The sequence below is a fragment of the Ceratotherium simum genome, chromosome 23 (genome assembly GCF_057802395.1).
Source record: "Ceratotherium simum simum isolate JZ-2026a chromosome 23, ASM5780239v1, whole genome shotgun sequence".
Lineage (NCBI taxonomy): Eukaryota > Metazoa > Chordata > Mammalia > Perissodactyla > Rhinocerotidae > Ceratotherium > Ceratotherium simum.
This window is the reverse complement of record NC_141922.1, coordinates 398,479-423,767: the sequence shown is the minus strand read 5'-3', so window position 1 is coordinate 423,767 and position 25,289 is coordinate 398,479. Positions and strand designations below refer to the sequence as shown.

General features: G+C 46.5%; 1 protein-coding gene across 8 annotated transcripts in view; it reads right to left on the bottom strand.

Annotated features, from left to right (window-relative positions):
* ARHGAP39 (Rho GTPase activating protein 39) overlaps window positions 1–25,289 on the bottom strand; it is a 152,630-nt gene that overhangs the window by 41,750 nt on the left and 85,591 nt on the right. For 6 of the 8 annotated variants that reach the window (XM_087447138.1, XM_087447136.1, XM_087447141.1 and 3 more), the window contains one exon: window positions 20,336–20,770. The exons of the other annotated variants lie outside the window; for them this stretch is intronic. In XM_087447138.1, the coding sequence (XP_087303264.1) occupies window positions 20,336–20,770 (435 nt within the window). The remainder of the gene's footprint in view (window positions 1–20,335; window positions 20,771–25,289) is intronic. 8 annotated transcript variants of the gene reach the window in all.

Sequence of the window (25,289 nt, the reverse complement as noted above, 5' to 3'; positions counted from 1 at the left end):
GAACCAGACAAGGATGCCCACTGTCACCACTCCTATTTAACATAGTACTGGAAGTCCTAGCCAGAGCAATCAGGCAAGAGAAAGAAATAAAAGGGATCCAAATTGGAAAGGAAGAAGTGAAACTGTCACTATTTGCAGATGACATGATTTTATATATAGAAAACCCTAAAGAATCCACCAGAAAACTTTTAGAAGTAATAAACGAATATGGTAAAGTTGCAGGATACAAAATCAACATACAAAAATCAGTTGCATTTCTCTTCACTAACAACGAAGTAGCAGAAAGAGAAATTAAGAATATCATCCCATTTACAATTGCAACAAAAAGAATAAAATACCTAGGAATAAACTTAACCAAAGAGGTGAAAGACCTGTACACCGAAAACTATAACACATTTCTGAAAGAAATTGAAGAAGACACAAAGAAATGGAAAGATATTCCGTGCTCTTGGATTGGAAGAATTAACATAGTTAAGATGTCCATACTTTCTAAAGCCATCTATAGATTCAATGCAATCCCTATCAAAGTTCCAACAACAGTTTTCACAGAAATAGAACAAAGAATCCTAAAATTTATATGGAACAACAAAAGACACCGAATAGCTAAAGGAATCCTGAGAAGAAAGAACAAAGCTGGAGGTATCACACTCCCTGATTTCAAAATATACTACAAAGCTGTAGTAACCAAAACAGCATGGTACTGGCACGAAAACAGACACACAGATCAATGGAATAGAATCGAAAGCCCAGAAATAAACCCACACATCTATGGACAGCTAATCTTTGACAAAGGAGCCAAGAACATACAATGGGGAAAAGAAAGTCTCTTCAACAAATGGTGTTGGGAAAACTGGATAGCCATATGCAAAAAAATGAAAGTAGACCCTTACCTTACACCATACACAAAAATTAACTCCAAATGGATTAAAGACTTGAATGTAAGACCTGAAACTGTGAAACTTCTAGAAGAAAACATAGGCAGTACGCTCTTCGACATCAGTCTTAGCAACATCTTCTCAAACACCACGCCTGACCGGGCAAGAGAAACAATAGAAAAAATAAACAAATGGGACTACATCAAACTAAAAAGCTTCTGCACAGCAAAGGAAACCATCAACAAAACGAAAAGACAACCTAACAATTGGGAGAAGATATTTGCAAACCATACTTCTGATAAGGGCTTAATCTCCAAAATATATAAAGAACTCATGCATCTTTCCAACAAAAAAACTACCAACCCAATTAAAAAATGGGCAAAAGACCTGAACAGACATTTCTCCAAAGAAGATATACAGATGGCCAACAGACACATGAAAAGATGTTCAAAATCACTAACTATCAGGGAAATGCAAATCAAAACTACAATGAGATATCACCTGATGCCCGTCAGAATGGCTATAATTAACAAGACAGGAAACAACATGTGTTGGAGAGGATGTGGAGAGAAGGGAACTCTCATACACTGCTGGTGGGAGTGCAAACTGGGCAGCCACTATGGAAAACAGTATGGAGATTCCTCAAAAAATCAAGGATAGAACTACCATATGATCCAGCTATCCCACTGCTGGGTATTTATCCACAGAACTTGAAAACACCAATTTGTAAAGGTACATGCACCCATGTGTTCATTGCAGCGTTATTCACAATAGCCAAGACTTGGAAGCAACCTAAGTGCCCATCAAGGGACGAATGGATAAAGAAGATGTGGTATATATACACAATGGAATACTACTCAGCCATAAGAAACAATGAAATCCAGCCATTTGTGACATCATGGATGGACATTGAGGGTATAATGCAAAGTGAAATAAGTCAGAGGGAGAAGGTCAAATACCGTATGATTTCCTTCATTAAGTAGTAGATAATAACAACAATAAACAAACACATAGAGACAGAGATTGGATTGGTGGTTACCAGAGGGGAAGGGGGGAGGGAGGAGGGTGAAAGGGATAATTTGGTACATGTGTGTGGTGATGGGTTGTAATTAGTATTTTGGTGGTGAACATGATGTAATCTATGCAGCAATAGAAGTACAATGATGTACACCTGAAATTTTTACAATGTTATAAACCAATGTTACTGCAATAAACAAAAAATTAAAAAAAAAAAAAAAAAAAGAAATACCCTTATGGGGACGGTAAGCTTCTTAAGAGTGGGGGTTTGGAGTACAACAGACACTCAATATCTGGGAAATGAATAAGTAGGTGATTATCTCAGGAGACGTTCAAAGGCATGTGATCAAATTAATATCTATTAATGATTTAAAAAACTCTCAGTAACCCAGAAGTAGAGGAAAATTTACTTAACTTGATCAAGAATATCCATATTAAACCCAAAGCCTTCATGATATTCAGTAGTAAAAGGCTGAAAGCACACCCATTAAAGTCAGGAAAGAAGATGTACTCTCATCAGCAGTATGTAATAGTTTTGGAAATGCTAGTCAACACAATAAGAAAAAAAAGTAAGAGATTTAAATATTTGAAAGAAAGAGATAAAATTATCATTAGTTGTCAACCTAGAAAAACTAAAAGAATCAACTGGAAAACTATTAGAAGTATTAAGAGGGGGCTAGCCCGGTGGCGTAGCAGTTAAGTGTGTGCGCTCTGCTTTGGCTGCCTGGGGTTCGCAGGTTCAGATCCTGGGCGTGCACCGATGCACCGCTGTCAAGCCATGCTATGGCAGTGTCCCATATAAAGCAGAGGAAGATGGGCACGGATATGAGCCCAGGGCCTATCTTCCTCAGCAAAAAAGAGGAGGATTGGCATTGGAGGTTAGCTCACGGCTAATCTTCCTCACACACATAAAAAAAAAGTATTAAGAGAGACTGGTAATGTAGTGTTCACTTATGTAACACATGAAATCAATGGCTTTTCTGTGTTAGCAGTAACTAGTTGGAAACAAAGTTCGCTTCATGATAGCGATAACAAAAATAAAATAAAAGTCCTAGGCATAAATTAACAAGGAAAATGTTGGATCAATATGAATAAAACCTTTTACTTTTTATAATTCCCTTATATACCTTTTATTGAGGTATACATATATTAAATATATTAATATAAATATTTAATATATAACACAGAAACACATAATCTTGGATGGGAAAACTCAATAATCATAAAGATATAATTTCTCTCTAAACCAGTTAATAAATTTAATGTAATTCTAATAATATTTCCAACAGGAAGGAATGTTTTTAGAACTTAGAATGTTTGGAAAGTTAACCCCCAAAATTAAACATAAGAAAAAATTCAGAAATGATAATGGGATAGATCATTTGTACCATCAGATACAAACATAAAGCTACGTAATTAAAACAATATGGCACTAGCGGAGGACTAGACAGCTTACAGAATGCAACAGAAAGGCTAAATATTGACCCAAACATATATAAGAATTTAGCAAATAGGAATTAAAAATTTCATATTTAACAAGTACACTGGAAACAAATCATGTGTCTAGCAACAGGAGCTCACATTAGCTCAGTGTTGTTCATACTGAGAAAGAGAATGCAGCTGTGGGGATACTGTTGTGGAATTTTAAAATTGATAATAGACAGCATTAAGTGGGTTTTTTAATTTTCTTCTATGTGATTATATGTATTTTCTACAACTAATGTGCATTGCTTCTCTAATAAAAATGTCATTGGTTTTTTAAAAAAGTTGAATAAATGAATGGCTAATGTTAACATTGGCTGGTGGTCAATATTTTCAAATGTATAATTATGCTATAGAACAAAAAGCTAGAAATATGAAAAACGATGTATGCAAACACATCTACAAGATACCTATACTTATATCTATATCTGCGTCAGTCAGTGTGTCCCTCCTCTTGCTTCTAACTGGCCACCAAAAGACGACAGAGGTCCTCAAAGCTGAGGGCACCCTGGTCATGGGCCAGTTACAGCCATCAGCCCGTATGCTCTCTGCAGCTTTGCCACTTGTGCCCAGACCAGGCTGACACACAGTTCTTTCTTCAAAGCCAAAGCCAACGCTGTCTTTCCACCGCTGGGCTGTGACCTTCACCTCAACATCCTGGAGGCACCCGGACTCCTCCTGTTGGACTCGATGGCGTCACAGCTCCCTGGGCCCTTAGGGGGTCTGACACTCCATTCCCGACTCCAGCCACCAGTGACCAGGGCTGTCGCCTCTCCTCCAGACCGCTGCTGACCAACCAGAGCACCAACTCCACACTGAGCCCAGGCTGGGGACAGGGACACGAGGCCGGTGAGGCAGACACAGTGCTGCTCCCATGGAGCTCACACTCTGTAGAGACTACCACGGAATGAACCAGAACCACCTGTAGGACCCAGACAGGGAGCAGCCCCAGGGAGGGAGGCCAGGGACAGCTCTCTGAGAGGGGCGTTTGAGCAGTGAATGGGGGAAACAGGAGACGAGACAGAGTTTGGCACACCCCAGGAACAGAAAGTAGGCCCCTGTGCTGAGGTGCAGGGAGTGGTGAGTGGGGTACAGAGGGGCCTGAGCCAGATCATGCAGTGCCCTCTGGGCTGTCCACAATGGAAAGCCTGCACTTCACTTTAGGTAAGGGGTCAGCAAACTATAGCCTATCAGCCAAGTCCAGCCCGCTGCCTGTTTTTGTACAGCCTGTGAGCTAAGAATGGTTTTTATATTTTTAATTTTTTGTGTGTGAAATGTGAAAATTACAAGAGATTCAAATTTCAGTGTCCATAAGTAACATGTTATTGGAACACAGTCCTGTTCACTCATCTCCATGCTGTCTGTGGCTGCTTTGCATGAAACAGCAGACCGGAATAGTTGCGACAAGACCAGATGCAGTGCTCTCATCCCTTCGCATTGCTGCTCAGCACACTGCAAAGTGCAGCGACACAGCTGTAACTCAACAGTGTCGAGTGCCACACACAGCATCATTCTGTGACATTTTATTATTATGTTTTTATTACCAGTGCACACCCATAACGTCACAATAAAAAGAGAAAAGTGGACCTTGAATGTTATGCTTTTAAGGCATGGTGGAGTGTGGGCTCTATATTGCTGGATCAGACGGAAAGCACCGTGCCCATTATGCAGAGACACACAGCCTTGCTAAAGAAGACGTGTCAACCTCACTGGACCAAGCACTCATCACAATGTTCCCAACTTGCACAATAGTCAGAGAAAAGTTTAGATGGGAACAGAGACTCTAAAATGGAAATCTTATCACAGCAGAACTACTTCACAAAATGTAAATGACTCTTATACCACATAAGTTCCCAAGTGGCTCATTTGTTAGCCAAGCAGGGAAAGCTGTTCACTGATGGTGAGTCAATTAAATCATGTTGATTCAACAGCTAAAATCACGTGTCCAGGGAAAATAAACTTGCTAAAGACTATTAGCCTTTTGGCAAGAACTGCTGCTTGAAGAGTTGAGGACAATGAGAGCAACATCAATAGTCAAATGCTTCAAGTGGTTTTCCTGGGCTCTTGATGGTCAACAGATGTTACTAATACTGTTCAGTTGCTGTTATTTTTTAAATTTTTTTATTTTGGTGAGGAAGACTAGCCCTGAGCTAACATCCGTTGCCAATCCTCCTCTTTTTGCTGAGGAAGACTGGCCCTGGGCTAACATCTGTGCCCATCTTCCTCCACTTTATATGGGACGCCGCCACAGCATGGCTTGATAAGTGGCGCGTCAGTCTGCGCCTGGGATCCAAACCCGCGAACCCCGAGCTGCTGAAGCGGAGTGCGTGAACTTAACTGCTATACCACCAGGCAGGCCCCATCAGTTGCTGTTATTTTATTCAAGGAGTCAATGCTGAGTTTGAAGTGACCAAGGTATTAGCCTCTATGAATCATCTATGTGAAACAATTACAACTGAGATTATTTTCAAAGAAGTTGAGAAAACATGTAATTTAGTACAACCTGAAGCAGAATCTGCTAAGATGGGTCACAACTGATCATGCTAAGAATTTGTGTGGATCAGAAAAGGCTTAGTTGAAAAATTTACAAAGCATGTGAAAATGTAAGGTGTTTGAAGACTCGGGTTATTTACTGCATCATCGTTAGCAGTTACTTTGCAGAACAGATCTGAGTCTATCATAGGATGCAGTTATCGCAACAGCAGTGTCCGCAGTGAACCTCATTCACTCTCGTGGACTTCACCGTCATCAGTTCCATGGATTTTTGTTGGAAACAGAAGCTAAGTATCCTGCCCTGCCCTGCCACACAGCACTTCAACACCTTGACAGTGGACAAGCTTTACTGCAATTGTTTTAAAACTCAAGGCTGAGACTGAAATTTTCTGAATGAGAGAAACCCCTCTCAACCACTATTATCAAACAATGAATGTGGGGTGTTTTTCTTTTTGCAGACTTGATAATGTTTCTTAATGAATTCAACCTAAAATTACAAGGCGAACAGTGCTTATATGAGGAACTTGTGTGGCAGTGAAGTCACTCTGACGACAACTGACGTCTGAGCCACGAGTCACAGCAAGCTGCTTTATCCACTTCCCACGCTGTCAAACATGAAAGCAAGACACAGGATCTCCATTCCCACACAAACTGGCAGCAGACGTACTTTCCAAGCTCAAACGACAGTTCCAGCAGGAGTTTTCAGACCTTAATGTAAGTGCAAGTGTAAAGGAAATTTCCACATTTCAAAATCCATTTAACTGTGTAATTGAGGAGCTTCCATCGAACCTTCAGTTAGAAGTGATGAATCTGCAATGTAATGACTTGCTAAAAGGCAAAAATCAAGAGAGGAATCTAACAGAATTTGATAAATGCTTTCCAAGTGATGACTATGTTCAATCAAATTCATAAGCTCATGGATTGATACCAGTATTTGGCAGTACCTATATGTGTAAAAAGACATTCTCAAGGATGAAACATGTAAAATCTCATCACAGCCATAACAGATAAGCATCTGTAGTGGGTTTTGATGACAGGGAATGGCAACTCCCTTTGGTTCCTCTGAGCAGCCACACTGGCCTTCCTGCTGTTCCCTTAGTGCACTAAGAACCCTCTCTCCTCAGGACTTGGCACCTGGTGCTTCCTCTGCTTGAGCAGCCTCCCCTTGGACCTGACATGGCTTGTCCTCACAGGATTCAGGTTCCTGCTGAAAACAAACTGTAATGAGGAGACAACTCAATCAATTGAACCTGACCCGGAACTGACACAGATGATGGAATTAGTAACAAGGACCTTAAGGGTTATTAAAACTGTATTCTCTATCCGTATGTTCAAAAGCTAGAAAACAGACTGAACATGTTAAGTAGAGAAATGAGATAAATAAAAAGACCTAAATCAAAGTTCTGGAGAGGAACGCCACAACGTCTGAAATGAGAAACACACCAGGACGGATTCATTACAGAAGAAAAGACTAGGAATTTGAAAGCACAGCAAAGAAAGTAGCTAAAATGAAACACAGAGAAAACAAAGATTAAAAGGAAAGAAAGGAAGGAAGAAAAAGAAAATAAAGAAGAAGAAAACCCAAGAGCATTAGTGAGCTGTGGGACAACTTCGAGTGGCCTAACATACATGTGGTTGAATCCTGATGGGGATCCACAAAAAGACAGCTGAGGGAAAAAATGACTGAAAATTTCCCAAACTTGATGAAAACTATAAACCTACAGGTCCAAGAAGCTCAATGAACCCCAAGCACAAGAAACACAGAGAAAATTACATCAAGGCAAACCATAAACAAATTGCTTGAAATCAGCAATACAGAGAAAATCTTAAAAGCAGCAGAGTGAAAGGACCCATTATGCACAGAAATACAAAGTGAAGATGAGATTTCTCGTCAGAAATGATGCAAGCTAGAAGAGAGCGGTGCTGCAAAATGGAAACACCTGTCCACCTAGAATTCTAGAGCCAGTAGAAACATATTTCAAAAATGAGAGTGAAATACTTTTTAAAAAATATAAACGTAAAAGAAGTCATTACCAGCAGACTTGCATTACAAGCAATGTTTAGTGAAGTCTTCAAGCAGAAGGAATGACACCAGATAGAAATCTACAACAGAAATGAAGAGCACCGGAAATGGTAACTATGCATTAATGTTAAAAACGTTTTCCTTTTATTTAAATCTTTTTAAAAGATAATCGGCTGCTTAAAGCAAAAATAACAACAATGTAGCAAGAGGTTTATAACACACAGAAATAAAATATACGACAGCAATAGGACGTTGTCTGGGGGTATGTTAGGTTCTTACACCACGTATATAGTGGTATGACACCGCCTAAAAGTTGACTCTGATCAGTTACTATATACTGGCAACCACAAAACAACCACTAAAAACACAGCAAAGAGTAAAAAAACATAGCAGAGAGATAAAGTGGGAAAAAAAAACTCAACCCAAAAGAAGAAAAAAAGAAAAAGATAAAGAATAGATGAGACAAAAAAATAAATAGCAAAATGACAGATTTAAACCCAACCATAGAAATAATCATATTAAATGTGAGTGGTCTAAAACCCCCAATTAAAAGGCAGAGACTGTCAGATTGGATAAAAAAGCAGGACCCAACAACATGCTGCCCTCAAGAAAATCAAAGTAAAAACAAAGAAATAGGTTAAAAGTGAAAGGCTGGAAAAAGAGATACCACACCAACAGTAATCAAAAGAAACCTAGAGTGCCTATATTAATGTAAGTAGATTTTGGAGCAAAGAATATTACTAGGAATCAAGAGAGTCATTTCATAATGATAAAGGGATCAATTCACCAAGAAGACATAACAACTGTAAACGATGGGGCTGGCCCAGTGGCATAGTGGTTAAGTTTGTGTGCTCCACTTCGGTGGCCCGGGGTTTGTGGGTTTGGATCCTGGGCGTGGACCTATGCCCTGCTCATCAAGCCATGCCGTGGTGGTGTCCAACATATAAAATTGAGGAAGATGAGCACAGATGTTAGCTCAGCAACAATCTTCCTCTAGCAAAAAGAGGAGGACTGGCACCAGATGTTAGCTCTGGGCCAATCTTCCTCACACACACAAAAATAATAATAATAATTAATTAAAAAAACCCCCAACAATTGTAGGTGTTTATGCACCTAACTATAGAGCTGCAAAATACTCATGGGTATTTACCTGTGAGAAATCCAAGCATATGTCTGTACAAAGATTTTACATGAATGTTCACAGCTGTTTTATTTGTAAGAGCCAAACTTGGAAGCAACCCAAAGGCCCATAAGGAGACAGGTCCATAAAATGGAATACTACTCAGCAGTGAAAAAGGAATAAATTACTGACATATGTGAAAACTTGTCAAAACACTTATGTGGAGTGAAAGACGGCAAAAAAGAGGACATACTGTTTGATCCCATCTATATAAAATCCTACAAAATGCAAACTAATCCAAAGTGGCAGATGGCAGATCACTGGTTCCTTGGGAATGGGGGGCAGTACAGAGAGGGGCTGGGGGGACAAGGGAGGGCCAAGGAAACTGTCAGGGTGATGGAGATGTGCACTGTCGTGCTTGTGGTGGTTTCATGGGTGTACACATGCACCAAACCTATCAAGATGCTTTACACATGGGTGGTGCTGCCTGTCGATTTCCCCTCTGTGAAGCAGGGAGGCAGGAAAAAAATGAAGCAGGAGGATTTTCTCTTTTCTTTATACTTTCTTCTACTACTTTAAGGTTTTTTGTGAAAATTTATATCTTCATAATTGGGGGGATGGACAGTAAAGCTACTTCCAATTTGAAAAAAAAACCCACACCTGCCTCACGCAAAGCCCTTGCCCTGAGGAAGCAAAGCTGTTGAGGGGGTTGTTTCTGTCCCTCTGGGTGGGTGGGGCGTCCCTTCAAAAACTGAACTGTAGGGGCCGGCCCCATGGTGCAAGTGGCTAAGTGCGTGCGCTCCGCTGCGGCAGCCCGGGGTTCACCGGTTCAGATCCAGGTGTGCACCAACTCATCGCTTGTCAGGCCATGCTGTGGCGGTGTCCCATATAAAGTGGAGGAAGATGGGCACGGATGTTAGCCCAGGGCCAGTCTTCCTCACCAAAAAAAAAAAAGAACTGAACTGGAAATCCCAACAAAACCTAGGTCAAGGACCCAGTGGGTGGGGGCTGGCCCCGGACCTGCAGGACCCAGAGCCCTGGGGCCCCTCTGCCTCAACCACGCTCTGTCCCAAGGAGCTCCGTCAGCCAGTCCAGCGCCACCCTGTGCCAGACGCAGGCTGCCCCTGTCGGGGTAGGAGACCAGTGACCTGGAAGGATGCAGGGGAGGGGGCAGGCAGGGGATAGGCACTGTGGTAGGGATGGCAGCAGAGAGCAGGCCTCAGTCTGGCCCCGGAGTTGCTGGCAATGCGGCAGCGGCTCCTGGGCAGAGGCCGAGTCCTGCTGTGGCCTGAATGCTGCCTTTGTGCCACCAGGCCGACCCTGCACAGGGTGCCCGCCCAAAGGTCAGATGGAAACTTGGACTCAGGCAGCCTCTGCTTGCTGCCTCCACGGTGTGTGGGTGGGGAGGGTGGAGGCAGCTGGTCACCCCCAGTCCAGTCCTGCCCAGTCCTATCAGAGGTCTTGTCCCTCATGCCGCAACCTGCTGCTCTGCTGAGGAGCCATGGGGGTTGGGGGCCTGTTCTCCCAAAACAGGCTTTTCTGCCTAAGAGCTACGTAGAGCTTCTTCCCACTCCACACCCCTCACAAACTGCAAGCCTGACACTACCGCCCCTCACCTCAGCCTTGAGACACAGTACCCAGTGACCATCCCCTCCCCAAACTTCCCTGTCTGGAAATCAGGCTGGAGGAGGGATGGGAAGCGCCCTGACAGGAGGCCCCAGCCAGGAAGGGGAAATGGGGAGACACACATGTGGGCCTCTGTCTCCCTCAGGATTGGCTTCCTGCACCCCCACCTGACAGAGACCACAGGGGGCTGTGGGAGGCCTGTGCCGCCCTGCTCGGCAGGGGTCTACCCCATCTCGCCCTGCCAGTTCCCACCAGGACAGGGCCAGCACACAGCAAATTCAGCCAGTTTGCCCACGTGCTGGACACTGAATTAGCCTCATTTTCCTCTTGGGAACAATCAAAGTTAAACAAACAAAAACAGACAAAGCCAATGAAGTCAGAAGATAAGGGAGACAAACCTATAGACCCCACAGGGAGAGAAAGGCGCTCAGAAACTCTGCCTGTTACTCACGCACACTGTCACAGGAAGTGAGAGGGAGCAGGGCTCAGATCTGTCGTGTAAGCAGATACCACAACCAGGCGCCCGCCTACACTCCCGAACACAGAGGCTAAGTGAATCTCCCGTGGGGAAGACACGATGATAACCACCCTGGAGAGGAGCAAGAAGGACCAGGATCACTGGAGGAAAGTGCTTTAGAAAATCAGCACACTTAACAGAAGCTTTCAGAACATGTTCAGCGGAACAAGATGAGAGTGCTGTTTTTGTAGGTTAGAAAAAGGTTAAATATTACTGATTTCATATGGCTTGATCTGTTCATTAAGGGCACATATGTAAGAAAAACCTCAATGAGAGAGATGGATGGGGCACAGGTTGTTAGAATCTCAGTAAATTAGTGAAAAAAAGATTAAAAAGCACAAAATTCTTTGTTTTCAATAAGACTAAAAATTTTTTAATGATATCCTTGAATACAAAAAGACATACACCGGGGCCGGCCAGGTGGCGCAAGCAGTTAAGTGCACGCACTCCGCTGCGGCGGCCCGGGGTTCGCCAGTTCGGATCCCGGGCGTGCACTGACGCACTGCTTGGCAAGCCATGCTGTGGCGGCGTCCCATATAAAGTGGAGGAAGATGGGCATGGATGTTAGTCCGCGGCCAGTCTTCCTCAGCAGAAAAAAAAAAAAAAAAAAAGAGGAGGATTGGCAGATGTTAGCTCAGGGCTGATCTTCCTCACACACACACACACACACAAAGACATATACCATTCAAACTGTGGCAAAAGTGACACACACACCACGTGAACGGAGCAAGTGAAGAGGATCAGCAAGTACTGCAACACAAGACACCAGGAGCACACAAGTGGTGGCAGAGGGTGGGCCCCGGCCCTGCATCTAACTTGGGTGGGCTCTGAGTCTCCTACATTACAAGGCCTAATGGTAAATCCAGCACTGTGATGTTCCTGGGAGCCCTAACTAAAGCTACTAGGTGGCTACGAGGAAGAAGTCAGGAAAACCCTACCACACTAACAAGTAAACAGTATGATCGGGAACAGCAACAGGGCCTCACGGGAAAGGGTTTTCTGACGGCAAAGGGCATGTCAATGTGGAAGACATAACATGGTTCACTCAGACACGTTGGTTAATGCAGGACAGAAACATGCAGAGCTAAACCCACATGGCAGAGAGAGGCGTCCTGTGGGGACTCAAGGCCCAGACTGCGACATAAAAAGGAAAATATAAGAATAAGTAGTTGATACAGTGAAAGCCACAAATGAACATGGAATTTCATACTCTTAAACTGAGAAAACTATTTTTCAAGTGTCCACAAAATATTTTCAAATTGGATCATTACTTATATAACAAAGAAGCACAATAAATTTTAAAAAGCAGAAATTTTAGACTCTATTCCTTGGATACAATATAATTATTAGAATAAATCACAGAAGTTAAATAAACCCCACACTCTTGAAAATTAAAACAAAAAACTCCTGAGTAGGGTCAGGGGTGGCCGAGTTGCTCAGTGTGGCGACCCTCGGGGGCAGGGCCGAGCAGAGCTGGCGACCCGACTAAGGCCCTTCTTTGGGGAGCAGGGCCCAGACCTGCCCCAGGACGGAAGGTCAGCACTTTGGAGAGGAGACTTTGGAGACCTGCAGACTGCGCCTCCCAGGCCCCGGGCAGCCACGCCTGCCCGGCACCGTGCAGGGGCCACAGAGAGGAGCCACGCCTGGATCCTCCAGGCCAGAGCTCCTCCTCACCTGGACTCCCAGCCTGGGAGGACTCCCAGCCCTTTCCAAAAGGTACCCAACTCAGGCAGTCAAGTCCAACTGCACCCAACCTGACTTGCATCCTAAACTGAGGCACCTTACCAGCGATTCATTGGATGTTGTATGTGAGAGCACATGTGTGTGCATGCGTGTGTGCACTGTGTATGTGTGTGTTCATGTGTGTCCTGTGGCACAACTGCCAGGGAAAAGGATGGCTCTACTTGTGCAAACCTGGCACACAGAGAGAAAATACCTCTGTGAGCTCGATGACAGCTGTTGCTCGTTAAAACCAAGGAGATTTTTAGTAGATGATGCTCCATTCTGTAAATTACGTGAATCCTCTCAGCAGAATCGCTCTTACCTGCCACAAACATAGGTGGTGGCTGGTCATGAGCCAGAGCAGTCCCAGGCGGAAGGCCAGCCCTGGGGAGGGGAGATGGGGCCGATGTCCTGGCCAACAAGCGCTGGACTCAGCTCACTCTCAAAAATGAGAGAAAAACGTGGTATATTTTCTGACCAAGAGAGCAAATTTACCATTAACAGATTTTTTCAGAGGAGAAAGGAAAGAACCACCTGAAGAAGAACAAAGTAAGAAGGAACCACGAGCAAAGAAACATAAAACGTGGGCAAATCTACACAAGCGCCATCTGAACAGGAAGAAAGACGCCCACAGCTTAGAACTGTGTGGCCTCGGGCAGAAACCCACACTGGACCAGAATGGAGTCACACTGCAGGCGCCCTGCTCGGCAGGAGAAAGGCAGAAACTGCTTCAGATGCCTGACAGGTCAAACATTTGTTGTTAGTGCCTTTGAGTCAATCCCGACTCCTAGCGCCCCTGTGGACAGCAAAGATGGTTGACCCCTGCCAGGTCTTCCTGCGCCATCCTCTCCCCTTCCAGCCTGTATCAGACGATGCTCCGCTGCTATTCACAGGGTTTTCATGGCCAATTTTTCAGACGTGGGTAGACAGGTCCTTCTTCCTAGTCTGTCTTAGTCTGGAAGCTCTGCTGACACCTGTCCACCAAGGGTGACCCTGCTGGTATTTGAAATCCCAGTGGCATAGCTTTCAGCATCACAGCAACATGCAGCCGCCACAGTGTGACAACTGACAGAGGGGTGGTGTGGTTTCCTGAGCAGGACATGAACCTGGGGCATGGCGGTGAGAGCACAGAATCTTAACCACTAGACCACCCAAGTCAAACAGGCCCATGAATATTTTAAGTATAACCACTGAAGAAAAATCTCACAGAATAATAAGATACATAACTTCCTGACCAAAGGAGGGGAAAATAAAATAAAACCTACTTAATCTAGTAGAAGGCAAAAATAAATAAATAAATAAATAAAAGAAAGGGAGCCCGATATTTCTCTATAATAGTAATAGCCAACAATAAGATAACACAAAATTAGGAACTATTCACACCAGCAACAGAAATCGTAAAATAGCGGAGAACTAAAGACTGCAGAGACCTCGTGAGCATCCAAGAGGCGGTGTGAACACATGAGCCAGCACTCACAGGGGACGAGCTAGTGTGATAGAGGGGTCAGCACTCCTCAAAATGAAAGTCAATGAATCCAATGCAAATTCCCCTTGAATTTTCTGAGGAACTTGAACTCTAAAATTTACATAATAGAATAAAAGTCCACAACTAGCTACGACAGTCTTAAACACAAAGAGGAGAAAGGGAGACTTCCCTCCAAACATGTGACACACTAAGGGCTTGGGTGGTGCTGCTGTGGGGACAGACGGATGGCCACTGGGCAACAGCGCAGGCTCGAGTGTGGTTTGGGGGATAAAGTGAGCATGGGTGAAGCGGCACACCCATTGCTGGGCAAAGGTGGACAGTTTAGGAGATGAAAAGTGCCTTCCTCCTGGCCCCACACAAAGGTGGCTCCAGACAGACTGAGGCCTCAGTTAACACAAGGCACGTAAGGGAATATCCTGGGGCCTAGGCCAAGGAACAATCTTTTAAACAAAACATTAAAAACATAAACCACACAGCAAAAAACCCAATAAACTTGGCTGCATCAAAATCAAGGACACCAGGGACCAGTCAGCAGACAGGAGGCAGAGCAGGAGAAGATACTCATAACGCCTGAAACCAACAAGGAATTGACATCTGGAATTTACCAGAAACTCCTGCAAACTAACAGGAAAGTGAGCCAGCAGCTCCAGTAGAAAAATATAAGCAGGCAATTTATGTCAGAGAAAACTCAAAAGGCTGCCAAGCTCAGGAGACAGTCAAGATCAACGGCAAACAAGAAATGAACATTACACCAAGGACCGATGGGATCGGCTGGGTAAAGCCTAGCGCTGGGGGCCGCCCTGCTGGCCTCTCCTGGTGCAGCACAAAGCCCAGGACACCCCAGCCAGGCTCCCAGAGGGGCAGGGATGTCCTGTGGGCGAGAGGTTAACGTAAAGCACACGGAACAGCAGGGACGCAGCCTGGGAACAGCATCCCACCTTCACAAGAACACACTCCAGTAGCAAGACACACATTAGACAATGGCGTGTAAGTGGTGTGGGCCCAGACAAGGGAGGAAGGGTACCCATGAAAGGATGGTAAATGATGTCCTTTCGCTGCCTCAGTGATCTCAGTAAATACACAGTCGGCCCTCCATCCCCATGGGTTCTGCATCTGCAGATTCCAGCAAGTGTGGATGGAAAACACTGTACACGACTGCAGCCAACCTGCCCAACAGAGGCAGGTGCTCAGAAGGGATGAAAAACGAACAACACAGCTATACACTATTTATAAGAAACACACCCAAAGTATTAAGGATAAAGGACTATAGTTTGGGCAAATACTAATCCAAGTGAAATAGTGGCGCTATGTTAGTATCAAACAAAGCAGATTTCAAGGCAAAAACATCATGAGGGGTAAAAAGCATTACCCCATAAGGGCAAAAGGAAAAATGCACCAGGAAAACATAACAATTCTAAACGTATGTACAACCAATCTACAGCTTCAACACAGAGGAAGCAGCAATGGACGGATTTACAGGAGAAACAGACAGATTCCACCATTCCTGTGGGAGACTTTCTCTCTCAGAATCACTAGATCAGGCAGACAAAAAATTAGTAAGAAACTCGATCAATATAACAGTAGATTCGATCTAATGCACATACAGAGAACTCTACATCTAACAAACAGAGAATAGAAATTATTTTTGAAGCAGTCATAAAATCATTTACAAAAATTCAGGATTTAGGCCATAAAGCAAGTCCCCCCCCAAAAAATCATGCTTTCTGACCAAACTGAAATTAAGGTGGCAATCAACAACAAGAATGAAAAATAACCTAAAGTTTTGGAAATTAAGACATTTCTATGTTACAAATGAGTCAAAGAAGAAATCATAATTAAAATTAGAAAATATTTAAAATCGAACAACAATGAAAATTTTACATACCAAAAGTTGTGTAATAAAACTAAAGGAGTATGTTGAGGGAAATTTATGAACTCAAAAGTTCATGTGGGCCGGCCCCGTGGCTTAGCGGTTAAGTGCGTGCGCTCCGATGCAGGCGGCCTGGGTTCGGATCCCGGGCGCGCACAGACGCACTGCTTCTCTGGCCATGCTGAGGCCGCGTCCCACATACAGCAACTAGAAGGATGTGCAGCTATGACATACAACTATCTACTGGGGCTTTGGGGGAAAAATAAAATTATAAAAAAAAAAAAAAAAAGTTCATGTTACTTTTTAAAATTTATTTTATTGAGGTCACATTGGTTTATAATATTATATAAATTTCAGGTGCACATCATTGTATTTCAACTTCTGTGTAGACTGAATCGTGTTCACCGCCAAAAGTCTAGTTTCCCAGAGTTCATTTAAAAAGAAACAGTAAAAGTGAATGAGTTAAGCTTCCAACACAATAAGTGAGAAAAGGAATGAGAAAATAAAGTCATATAAAGAAAAGGGCAAAGATACAAGAGAGGCTCACTACAGCAGACGTTGATCTTTGAAGACTGATGAGCCATAGAAAGTCCCTCATAAAGCTGCCCAAGAGAATGAGCACAGCAGCTGTCGTGGGGAGCAGCCTACACACGAGGAGAGCGTTTCAAACCGGGAGGGACACCACGGACAGCCTTCCGCCAGTTCCTCTGTAAACTTAGAGAAATGGACCATTCAGTAGAAAGACATTTTATAAAACTGGATTTAAGATATTAAAAGACCCGAATATCCCTGCCACCTTTAAGGAAACTGAATCAGTTTGTGTGGAAAGTTAAAAACCTATTCACACAAGCTACAGGCCTGGACCCAGGAACAGATCATGTTTCAGAGGAAATGCTCCCAGCACTGATGTGAAAACCAGCCCAACACAGAACCATTTCACTTATCAACGAGGAAAAAAAATCCTAAATAAAATATTAGCAATCTGAATATATTTAAAAAATTACATAGACCAAGTATCTCAGGAATGCAAGAAATATAGGATAATAATAACTTTAAAAAATGCCAATTAAGTCCCACAAACTGGGAGTCTTAAAACAGCAGAAATTCATTCTCTCACAGTTCTAGAGGTCAGAAGTCCAAAATCCAGGTGTGGGCAGGGCTGGTTCCTCCTGGAGGCTCTGAGGGCGACTCTGTTCCAGGCCTCTCTCCAGGTTCTGGTGGTGCTGGCAATCCTTGGGCGTCCCTTGGCTTGTGCATAAATTGCTCCAATCTCTGCCTCTGTCTTCATGGGCGTTCTCTGTCTTCTTATAAGGACACCAGTCCTACTGGATTAGGGCCCATCCTACTCCAGTGTGACCTCATCTCAACTAATTCTATCTGCAAAGACCCTATTTCCAAATAAGGTCACAGTCACAGGTACTGAGGATTAGGACTTCAACATATCTTTTTTGGGGGACACAATTCAACCCACAACATGGACATCAACAGACTTAGAAAATATACGCCATACAACATGACATCCGTTCATGCTAAAAAAGCCTACAACAGAAGAGGACTTTCCAAGCTGACAGACAGTATCACAGCATTACAGGGACAGCAGGACTGTAGCCTGAGCATTAGGACAAGACGAGGGTGCTGGCCCTCCTTGGTTCAGCCTCGTTCTGAAAGTCCTGGCCAGCATGGGACGGCTGGCCAGCATCACAGGCAATCCAAGAGATGGACAACGAATCTTTAATGAGATTAATGAGAGCTCAACAAAAGTGTAAAAAACAAGACTAACATAAAAATCAATGGTTTTACACTAGTAACAATCAGGAAGAGGACTTTAAAAAGAGATGTAACTTACAAAAGCCAGAGCTATAAAATTTATAAAGTACCTTGAAATAAACCTTAAAGAAATATGCAAGGCCTTTGTGGAGAAAGTATAAAATGCACAATCTTCATACATGGGAGAAGACAATACACTCAAGATGTCCGTTTCCCCCACGCTGATTCATAAGTTCAACACAGTTCTAATCCAAATCCACACAGCGATTCTTGTGGAAACCTGATCCCAAACTGACCCAGTAATCCCACAGAACATCCCAGACACTTCTGGAAAGAGGACACTCCCGCCCCCAAACAGTGTGGCTCTGGCTGGAGGGTAGAGGGCCCAGGGCAGAGAAGGGCCGTCGCTTCTCCAGGCCTAGAAGACAGAGAGGGGGTGACGCACACATTTGTCAACAGAATCCTAGAAAGAATCCAATCCCTTCACCTAATTACAGAGGTGAGTCAGCAACCAACAAAGAATTCAAAAGCATCACAATCCAATAAAAACGAGACGTTATCTGAGCCCCAAGGCTGTCAGGCCTGCTGGGTAAGAGAAAACAGGCGAGCCTGTGGGCTCCAGGAGACCAGAGATGGGAGGCTGTTTCTAAAGACATTAATTCCCAGCCCACTCACCCATTTGCTTTCTCCTCCCTGCTCATCCCTGGGGCTCCTTGGCTCCCAGCAATGGAAGCTCCGCTTTCTGCGTGTGACTCTCAAATGTCCCCTCCAAGCCCACACAGACCTGCCCAGCCACTGCCTCTTTGGCCTCCGACCCCTAGCGTGTGTCCAGCATCCACACTGATCTGACCCCTATATGTGTCCTGTCTTCCCTTGCAGGAGCACCACAGCCAGCTATCCAGCCCCAAAATGCACCCCAAAGCTGCCTGCACACCCACCAGACTGTGTGCACAGAATGGTGCTTCCAACCCCTGCTGATGACCGCCACTGGGCCTGTTTCCATTCTGGGCCCCTTCACGGGGACGTCGTCCTCATAGAAACAAAACAGACCCCACGTGGTTTTCACCAGGACACACACTGTCCTGACACATTACCGTCCAGCCATTCCTTCTGGACTTGGCTCCTTGGGTACTGGGTCCGGGGTCTACTCTGGGGCCTGAAGCAGTGTCTGCTGGGTACGGGCACCCGGGGTGCAGGCACTTGGGGTGTGGGGCACCTGGGGTGCAGGCACCAGGGTGTGGGCTCCGGTCAGTGTCACCACTGAAAGTATGAGGCGGGTGTACAAGTGCTAGGAGAAGATGTCCAGAAGTGCATGCAGTTAACAGGAGGAGGGAGGGCCGGCCCCATGGCTTAGCAGTTAAGTGTGCGCACTCCGCTACTGGTGGCCCGGGTTCGGATCACGGGCGCGCACCGACGTGCCGCTTCTCCGGCCATGCTGGGGCCGCGTCCCACATGCAGTGGCTAGAAGGATGTGCAGCTATGACATACAACTATCTACTGGGGCTTTGGGGGAAAAATAAATAAATAAAATTATAAAAACAAAAACAAAAACAAAAAACAGGAGGAGGGAGGCCAGGTGTCCACCACCACCTCATTGCTCACCAGTATGGATGGGAACACGTGTCACCTCTGCACACAGCCATGGCGGCTGGTAGACAGGGCAGACACATCCTCAGCAACAGGGCAGGGTCCCAGGGTCTCCCTGGAGCTCAGGGCGCAGGACCTGGCCACTGTGCCCCGCTGCCTAACCACCTTGATCCTTTACTTGTAAAACAGGGATGACAAGAGCACCTCCCTCCCGGGGCACTAGAGAGATCCATCAAGTTTGGGCAGGGGATGCTTGGCATCTGTGCTGGCGCCCGTCCCTCAGATCCCTGAGGATCCGCCTCCTACGAACAACAGGCTTCGTCTGCTTGGGACACGGCTTTGCTAGGGGAAGGCACTTCCCCTCCACGGCAATGTACTTTCTGGGGCTGCCTCTAGTGGGTAGTGACGCCACGTCTGCACTTCCCACAGCATGCAGACCAGTCAATTGCACGGGTTTTTAGCCAGAAAACCTCCAGCCCCAGATGCCTCCTGACAGCCCCGTCTGGGAAAGGAGAGGAGAGGGGCCCTCACTCACTGTCCCCACCAGAGGCCGCCTGGCAGAGAGGCAGATTTTGGTGTCAGAGAGCGACGGCGGAGACACGAAACCCTCATCACTGAAGGCTCTTGCCAAATGGAGAGGAGAGCAATTACGGACAATGGTGGTGGCTGGCACAGGCAATCAGGCCCCGCCCGATGCCCCAGGTCTGCCTGCCTGACCCCTGCCCGCCCTGCCCGCCCCGCCCGCCTCACCTGCTGCTCTCCTCCTTCACAGCCCCAAACACGGCCTGCCGGCTCGCCCTCCCTGGAGGCTCCTGCGCCTTCTCGGGGGCGTCTAGCTCCGGCTCCAGGGAGGAGCTGGTGCTGCCATCGCGGCTGACGCTGCTGCCCCGCCCGGGGCTGTTCTCTGCTGAGGCACGGGGGGACTCGGTGTTCTGCTTCAGAGTCTGTAGCTTGGCCAGGGGGATGATGTCGCAGTCCTGCGGCCGGTGCCACACGGTGCGCTGGGTGGTGGCGTTGTAGTAGTAGAAGCGGGACGTGTTGGGGTCGAAGAGCTCCCACCACTGATTCTCGCTGGTGCGCTTGATGCGGACGCCGGCGGGCGGGTCCCACACGCACTCACCTGTGACCAAGTTGGCATACATGCGCTCGCGGGTGCGCGGCTCAATGATCTCCACCCACTCCAGCCTGAGAAAGAGAAGACGGCATTAGCCTAGGGTGGTGCTTCGGCCTGGGTGGCCCAGGACCAGGGTGGGGGGCTGGCAGGGAGAAGTGGTGGCCCCAACCCCGGGCCTGGCCCCCACCCCAGGGAGCAGCCCTGTCCCTTAGGTGACGTGCCCTGCCTCCTGAGCCACCAGGTGGCATACCCCGCATCCAGCATCAGACCCTTTCTCACATCCCACAGCTTCAAAAGCAAGCAATCCTGTCACTACAAAATAAAAACAACCCAAACCCAAGTTCCACCTCTGATTTTCTAAATGCTCATTAGTGCCCAGCCCCTGGGCGCTCTCTGGGGGGTCTTGGGCCTGGCCCCTCTTAGCAGGCCCCATGTGGAGGGGAGCATGGGGCTCCGGTTTCCCACCTCAGAGGGGCTGGACCACGCGTGCTGTCCACACTCCTCCTGGCCCCACCCTGTCCTCCTGGAGCCCTGGTGGCTCTCAGCCTGCCCGGTTACCACGGGCCACCACCACCAGTCTGTATGCAGCAGGAACGGTGGCCACCGTCTCTGCACTGGGGCCGGCAGACAAAGTTTCCTCCTAGGGGACCCCAGAGCCAACCCCCGGCCCACACCGCCCCCCGCCCAGGCTATGGCTTCCATCCTGGTTAAGTTTTTTTTAATTAAAAAGATAACTTCGAAAACAATGTAAATTAAGTCTATGTAGAACAAGGCCATTTTAATGCTGATATGTTTGATATCAGGGTGTGGTCCAGCTGACATCTGGTATATTTTTATTCTGCTTCCAAGTGTCCACGCAAATAACAATCCTTTAAATGTCAAACTGCTCTGCAGCATGGATACTCTGCATCTGTCCGTCTGTCTGCCTGCCTGCTGTTCCGAAATCCTGCAATGGGCCTGGTTCTCACCACCCCTGAGATGGTCAGAAGTCTGGTTTCCAGGACAAAGAGCATTAATTCCAGGGGCTTGGAGAGGAGGGGTGGCCTGTGGCTCTCCCCCGCCCCACTCCTCACCCTCTGCTCCAAGCCCAGGGTCTTCCACGTGGGAGCACAGGTGGGCTTGGCAGAGGGTGGGCGGGTGGATGCTGATGGCCTTCCTCATATAGGTGCTCATTCTCTGAGGACCTCACCCTACTCTTTGATATCAGACCTGTTCAGGGCCAGCTGCCCGTTTAGGAGGAGAGAAGGCACGCCCAGCCCCCATCACTCACTGTCCATTCCCAGCAGTGGTACCCACCGCAGCAGCCCTGCAGGCTCTGGGGCCTCTTTCTGGATTGGCCGACCCTTCCAGGAGCCCTCGGGGAGGGCCAGTAGAGTTCTGGGCCCGTGTCTCAGCCAGCGCCTAAGTGTGGGCGCTCAGCACAGCGCAGTGAGGCCAGGCAGGAGGAGAACATGAAACGGAGCAGGCCTGGCGGGGCAGAAGATGTGGGGAGGGCCGCCTTATGGGATGGGGCTCTGCTGTGGGGGGCTTTGAGGGGCACAGTGAGTTGGAGAACGTGGATGGCACATGCCGCCATGGAGAGGGCAGGAGATGAGGGAGGAGCAGAGAGAGAAGGGCGTACCCTGGGGATCCTGAAGGCTGGGGCAGAAAATGCCAACACAGGATCCACCCGTGGGGCCCAGCCGACCCTGAGAAGCAGCAGGGTTTATGAGAGAAGGGATGGAGAGGTCGAGGAGACAACTCTGCCCAGCTCGCCTCAGAAGCAAAGGGAAGCCAGGAACAGGCGAGGGAGGCAGTGAGGAGGAGGGGGCTGGGGACCATGTGTCCCAGGAGCACGAGCGGTGCCCAGGGTAAGAGGGCGCTCTGCTTGATGTGGCTGCTCCAGGAAAGCAGGAAGCTGGGGTGTTGGCTGGGCGTGCCCCTGATCCCACACGTGGGCAATGTGGAGACCCCACCCCACCCCACAGGATCCAGTGCAGGGAGCGACCTGTCCTGTTTGCCCAGCACGGGCCCTTCCCAAACAGACACATTCCTCACTGACGACCAGGGCACCCCATTCTTCACTCTTTACTCTCGACTGCTTGCCTGCCACCCTCCCACCTGGCTCCCTCTAACACTCAGCCTGTGACTGCAGGCCGGCCCACACTCCTGCTCAAGCCAGTGAGGCCTCCACAAACAGCACTTTCCCATCTTTGACGGAACTGTGCCACTTTTGGTACTACTAATCATACCCTTTTATTTTCACATTTTTAACTTTTTGTTTTGATACATGCAGGCTGCTGTAACAGAACACCACAGACCGGGTGGCTTATGAACAACAGACATTTACATCTCACAGTTCTGGAGGCTGGAGTCTGAGTTCAGGGTGCAGCAGGTCAGGTCCTGGTGTGGCCCTCTTCCAGGCTGCAGGCGGGGCGGCACCATCTCTGTGTCCTCATGCAGTGGAGAGCAGAGCCGGCAGCGAGTTCACCACTCTAAGGGCACTAATCCCCTCATGGGGCCCCACCCTCAGGACCTAATCACCCACAGGCCCCACCTCCAAATACCATCACATGAGGGGAGGGTTTCAACATGAATTTTGGGGGGGACATGATCAGTCCATAACGGAAATAATTTCAGGTTTACGAAAAGTTCAAAAAACAGCCTTCGTCCTGATTCCCCACGTTACTACCCCATAGAAGATGTGCAGGGATCAAGCTGGGGAGGCTCTGCACGCGTCTGGCAGAAGCACGCAGGACAGCGTCTGGGGGCAGGGGGCTCTGTCCCACAGCAGGTGGCGGCACCCCAGGCCTCCCCACCACCACACTGCTGCTCTTTCTCCTGGTGATTAGGACGCGTCTGGTGGGGGATGTTTTGTGTAGATATCCTGTTTCTCATCACACTTGCACCCACTATTTTAGCATCCACTGATGACTCTTGCCAGAAACAATCATTACTGTGGTGTCGGCTAAATACTGATTATCGGCTTCCATCACCCCTTCTACATTTATTAGTTGGAATTCTACCCTAAGTATTGTATAATAAAGAGTTTGTCATGGTAGCAGTGGCTGCTATGGGTGGTGGCATCATGGTAGTAACTTTTGTTCTTTCCACTTTTCTGTATTTTCCAAGTTTTCTATAATTTTCACAGATTACTTTTATAATGAGACAAAAATTAACAGGTACATTATCTTCCATACAGTGCATTTTTCAACTGTGGCATATAACAAGACTTTCAGTGTCCATCTTTAAAATACTAAAGATTTAGTGCACAATGTTTCCATCACATGTCTGCACACTTTCTATTGCCCTGTGCAGCACATCCCTCAGGAGTGCAGCCAATTGTCCCTCCCTAGGGATATGTGATCAACAGTCTCTCCCTGGGGGACATGTGATTGATAGTGTCTCCCTGGGGGATAGTTGATCAATGGTATCTCCCTGTGGGGTGTGATCAATGGTATCTCTCTGTGGGGGGAGGGGGGTGTGATCAATGGTATCTCCCTATGGGGGGGGATGTGATCAATGGTATCTCCATATGGGGTGTGTGATCAACGGTCTCTCCCTGGGGGTGTATGGTCAATGGTATCTCCCTGGGGGGGGTGTGTGATCAATAGTCTCTCCCTGGGGGTGTGTGGGCAATGGTATCTCCCTGTGGGGGTGTGGTCAATGTTATCTCCCTGTGTGTGTGTGGGGGGGGTGTGATCAATGGTATCTCCCTGTGGGATGTGTGATCAAGGGCTTCTCTCTGGGGGTGTGGCCAATGTTATCTCCCTGTGGGAGGGGACTGTGATCAATGATATCTCCCTGGGGGTGTGAAGTCAATGGTATCTCCCTGGGTAGGGGTGTGATCAATGGTCTTTCCCTGTGTGTAGGGGTGTGTGTGATCAACAGTCTTTCCCTGGGGGGGGTGTGTTTTAATGTGAATCCAGACTTAATGACAGGGATGGACTTTCACAATTAATAATTAAACAAATTTATATAGCCTTAAAAAAAAAAAAGCCTTAACATAAGTGTTTATATGTATATATTTGTGTAGGAAAATGCTAGAAAGGTAAAGCCAATATTAAAAGGGGTTATCTAGGAGTAATGGAATTTGGCACAATTTTACATTTTTCTCCCTTTTTTACTTACCTAATTTTTTTCAAATCTTATAACGGAAATTTTCAAGCACACACAAAAATAGATTAGTATAATGAATTCCCATGTATGTGGTTTTAAATTTTTCCTGATTATTAATGAGGTCAAGCATCTTTCTCATATTCCTGAGCCATTTATATTTCTCATTTACTAGAAACATGTGACTTGTGCCCATTAAAATCTTTTTTCTTACTAGTTTGCAGGAATTGTATTTTTAAAACACATATATTCTCAATAGTAATCCCTCTTGGCAGTGTGTGTTACAAATCTCTCTCCTATTTGTGGCTTGTCTTTTCACTCTCTTTATGGTGCCTTTTGCCTTTTGATGAAAAGAAGTTTTTAATTTTAATATAGTTGAACTTATAAATCTTTTTCTTCACGATTTCTCTTCTACCTTGTTTAAGAAATAGTCCCTATTTCTAGGGCAAAAATATTCTCCAATAAATTGACTTGACAAAGTTTTATAACTTGGCC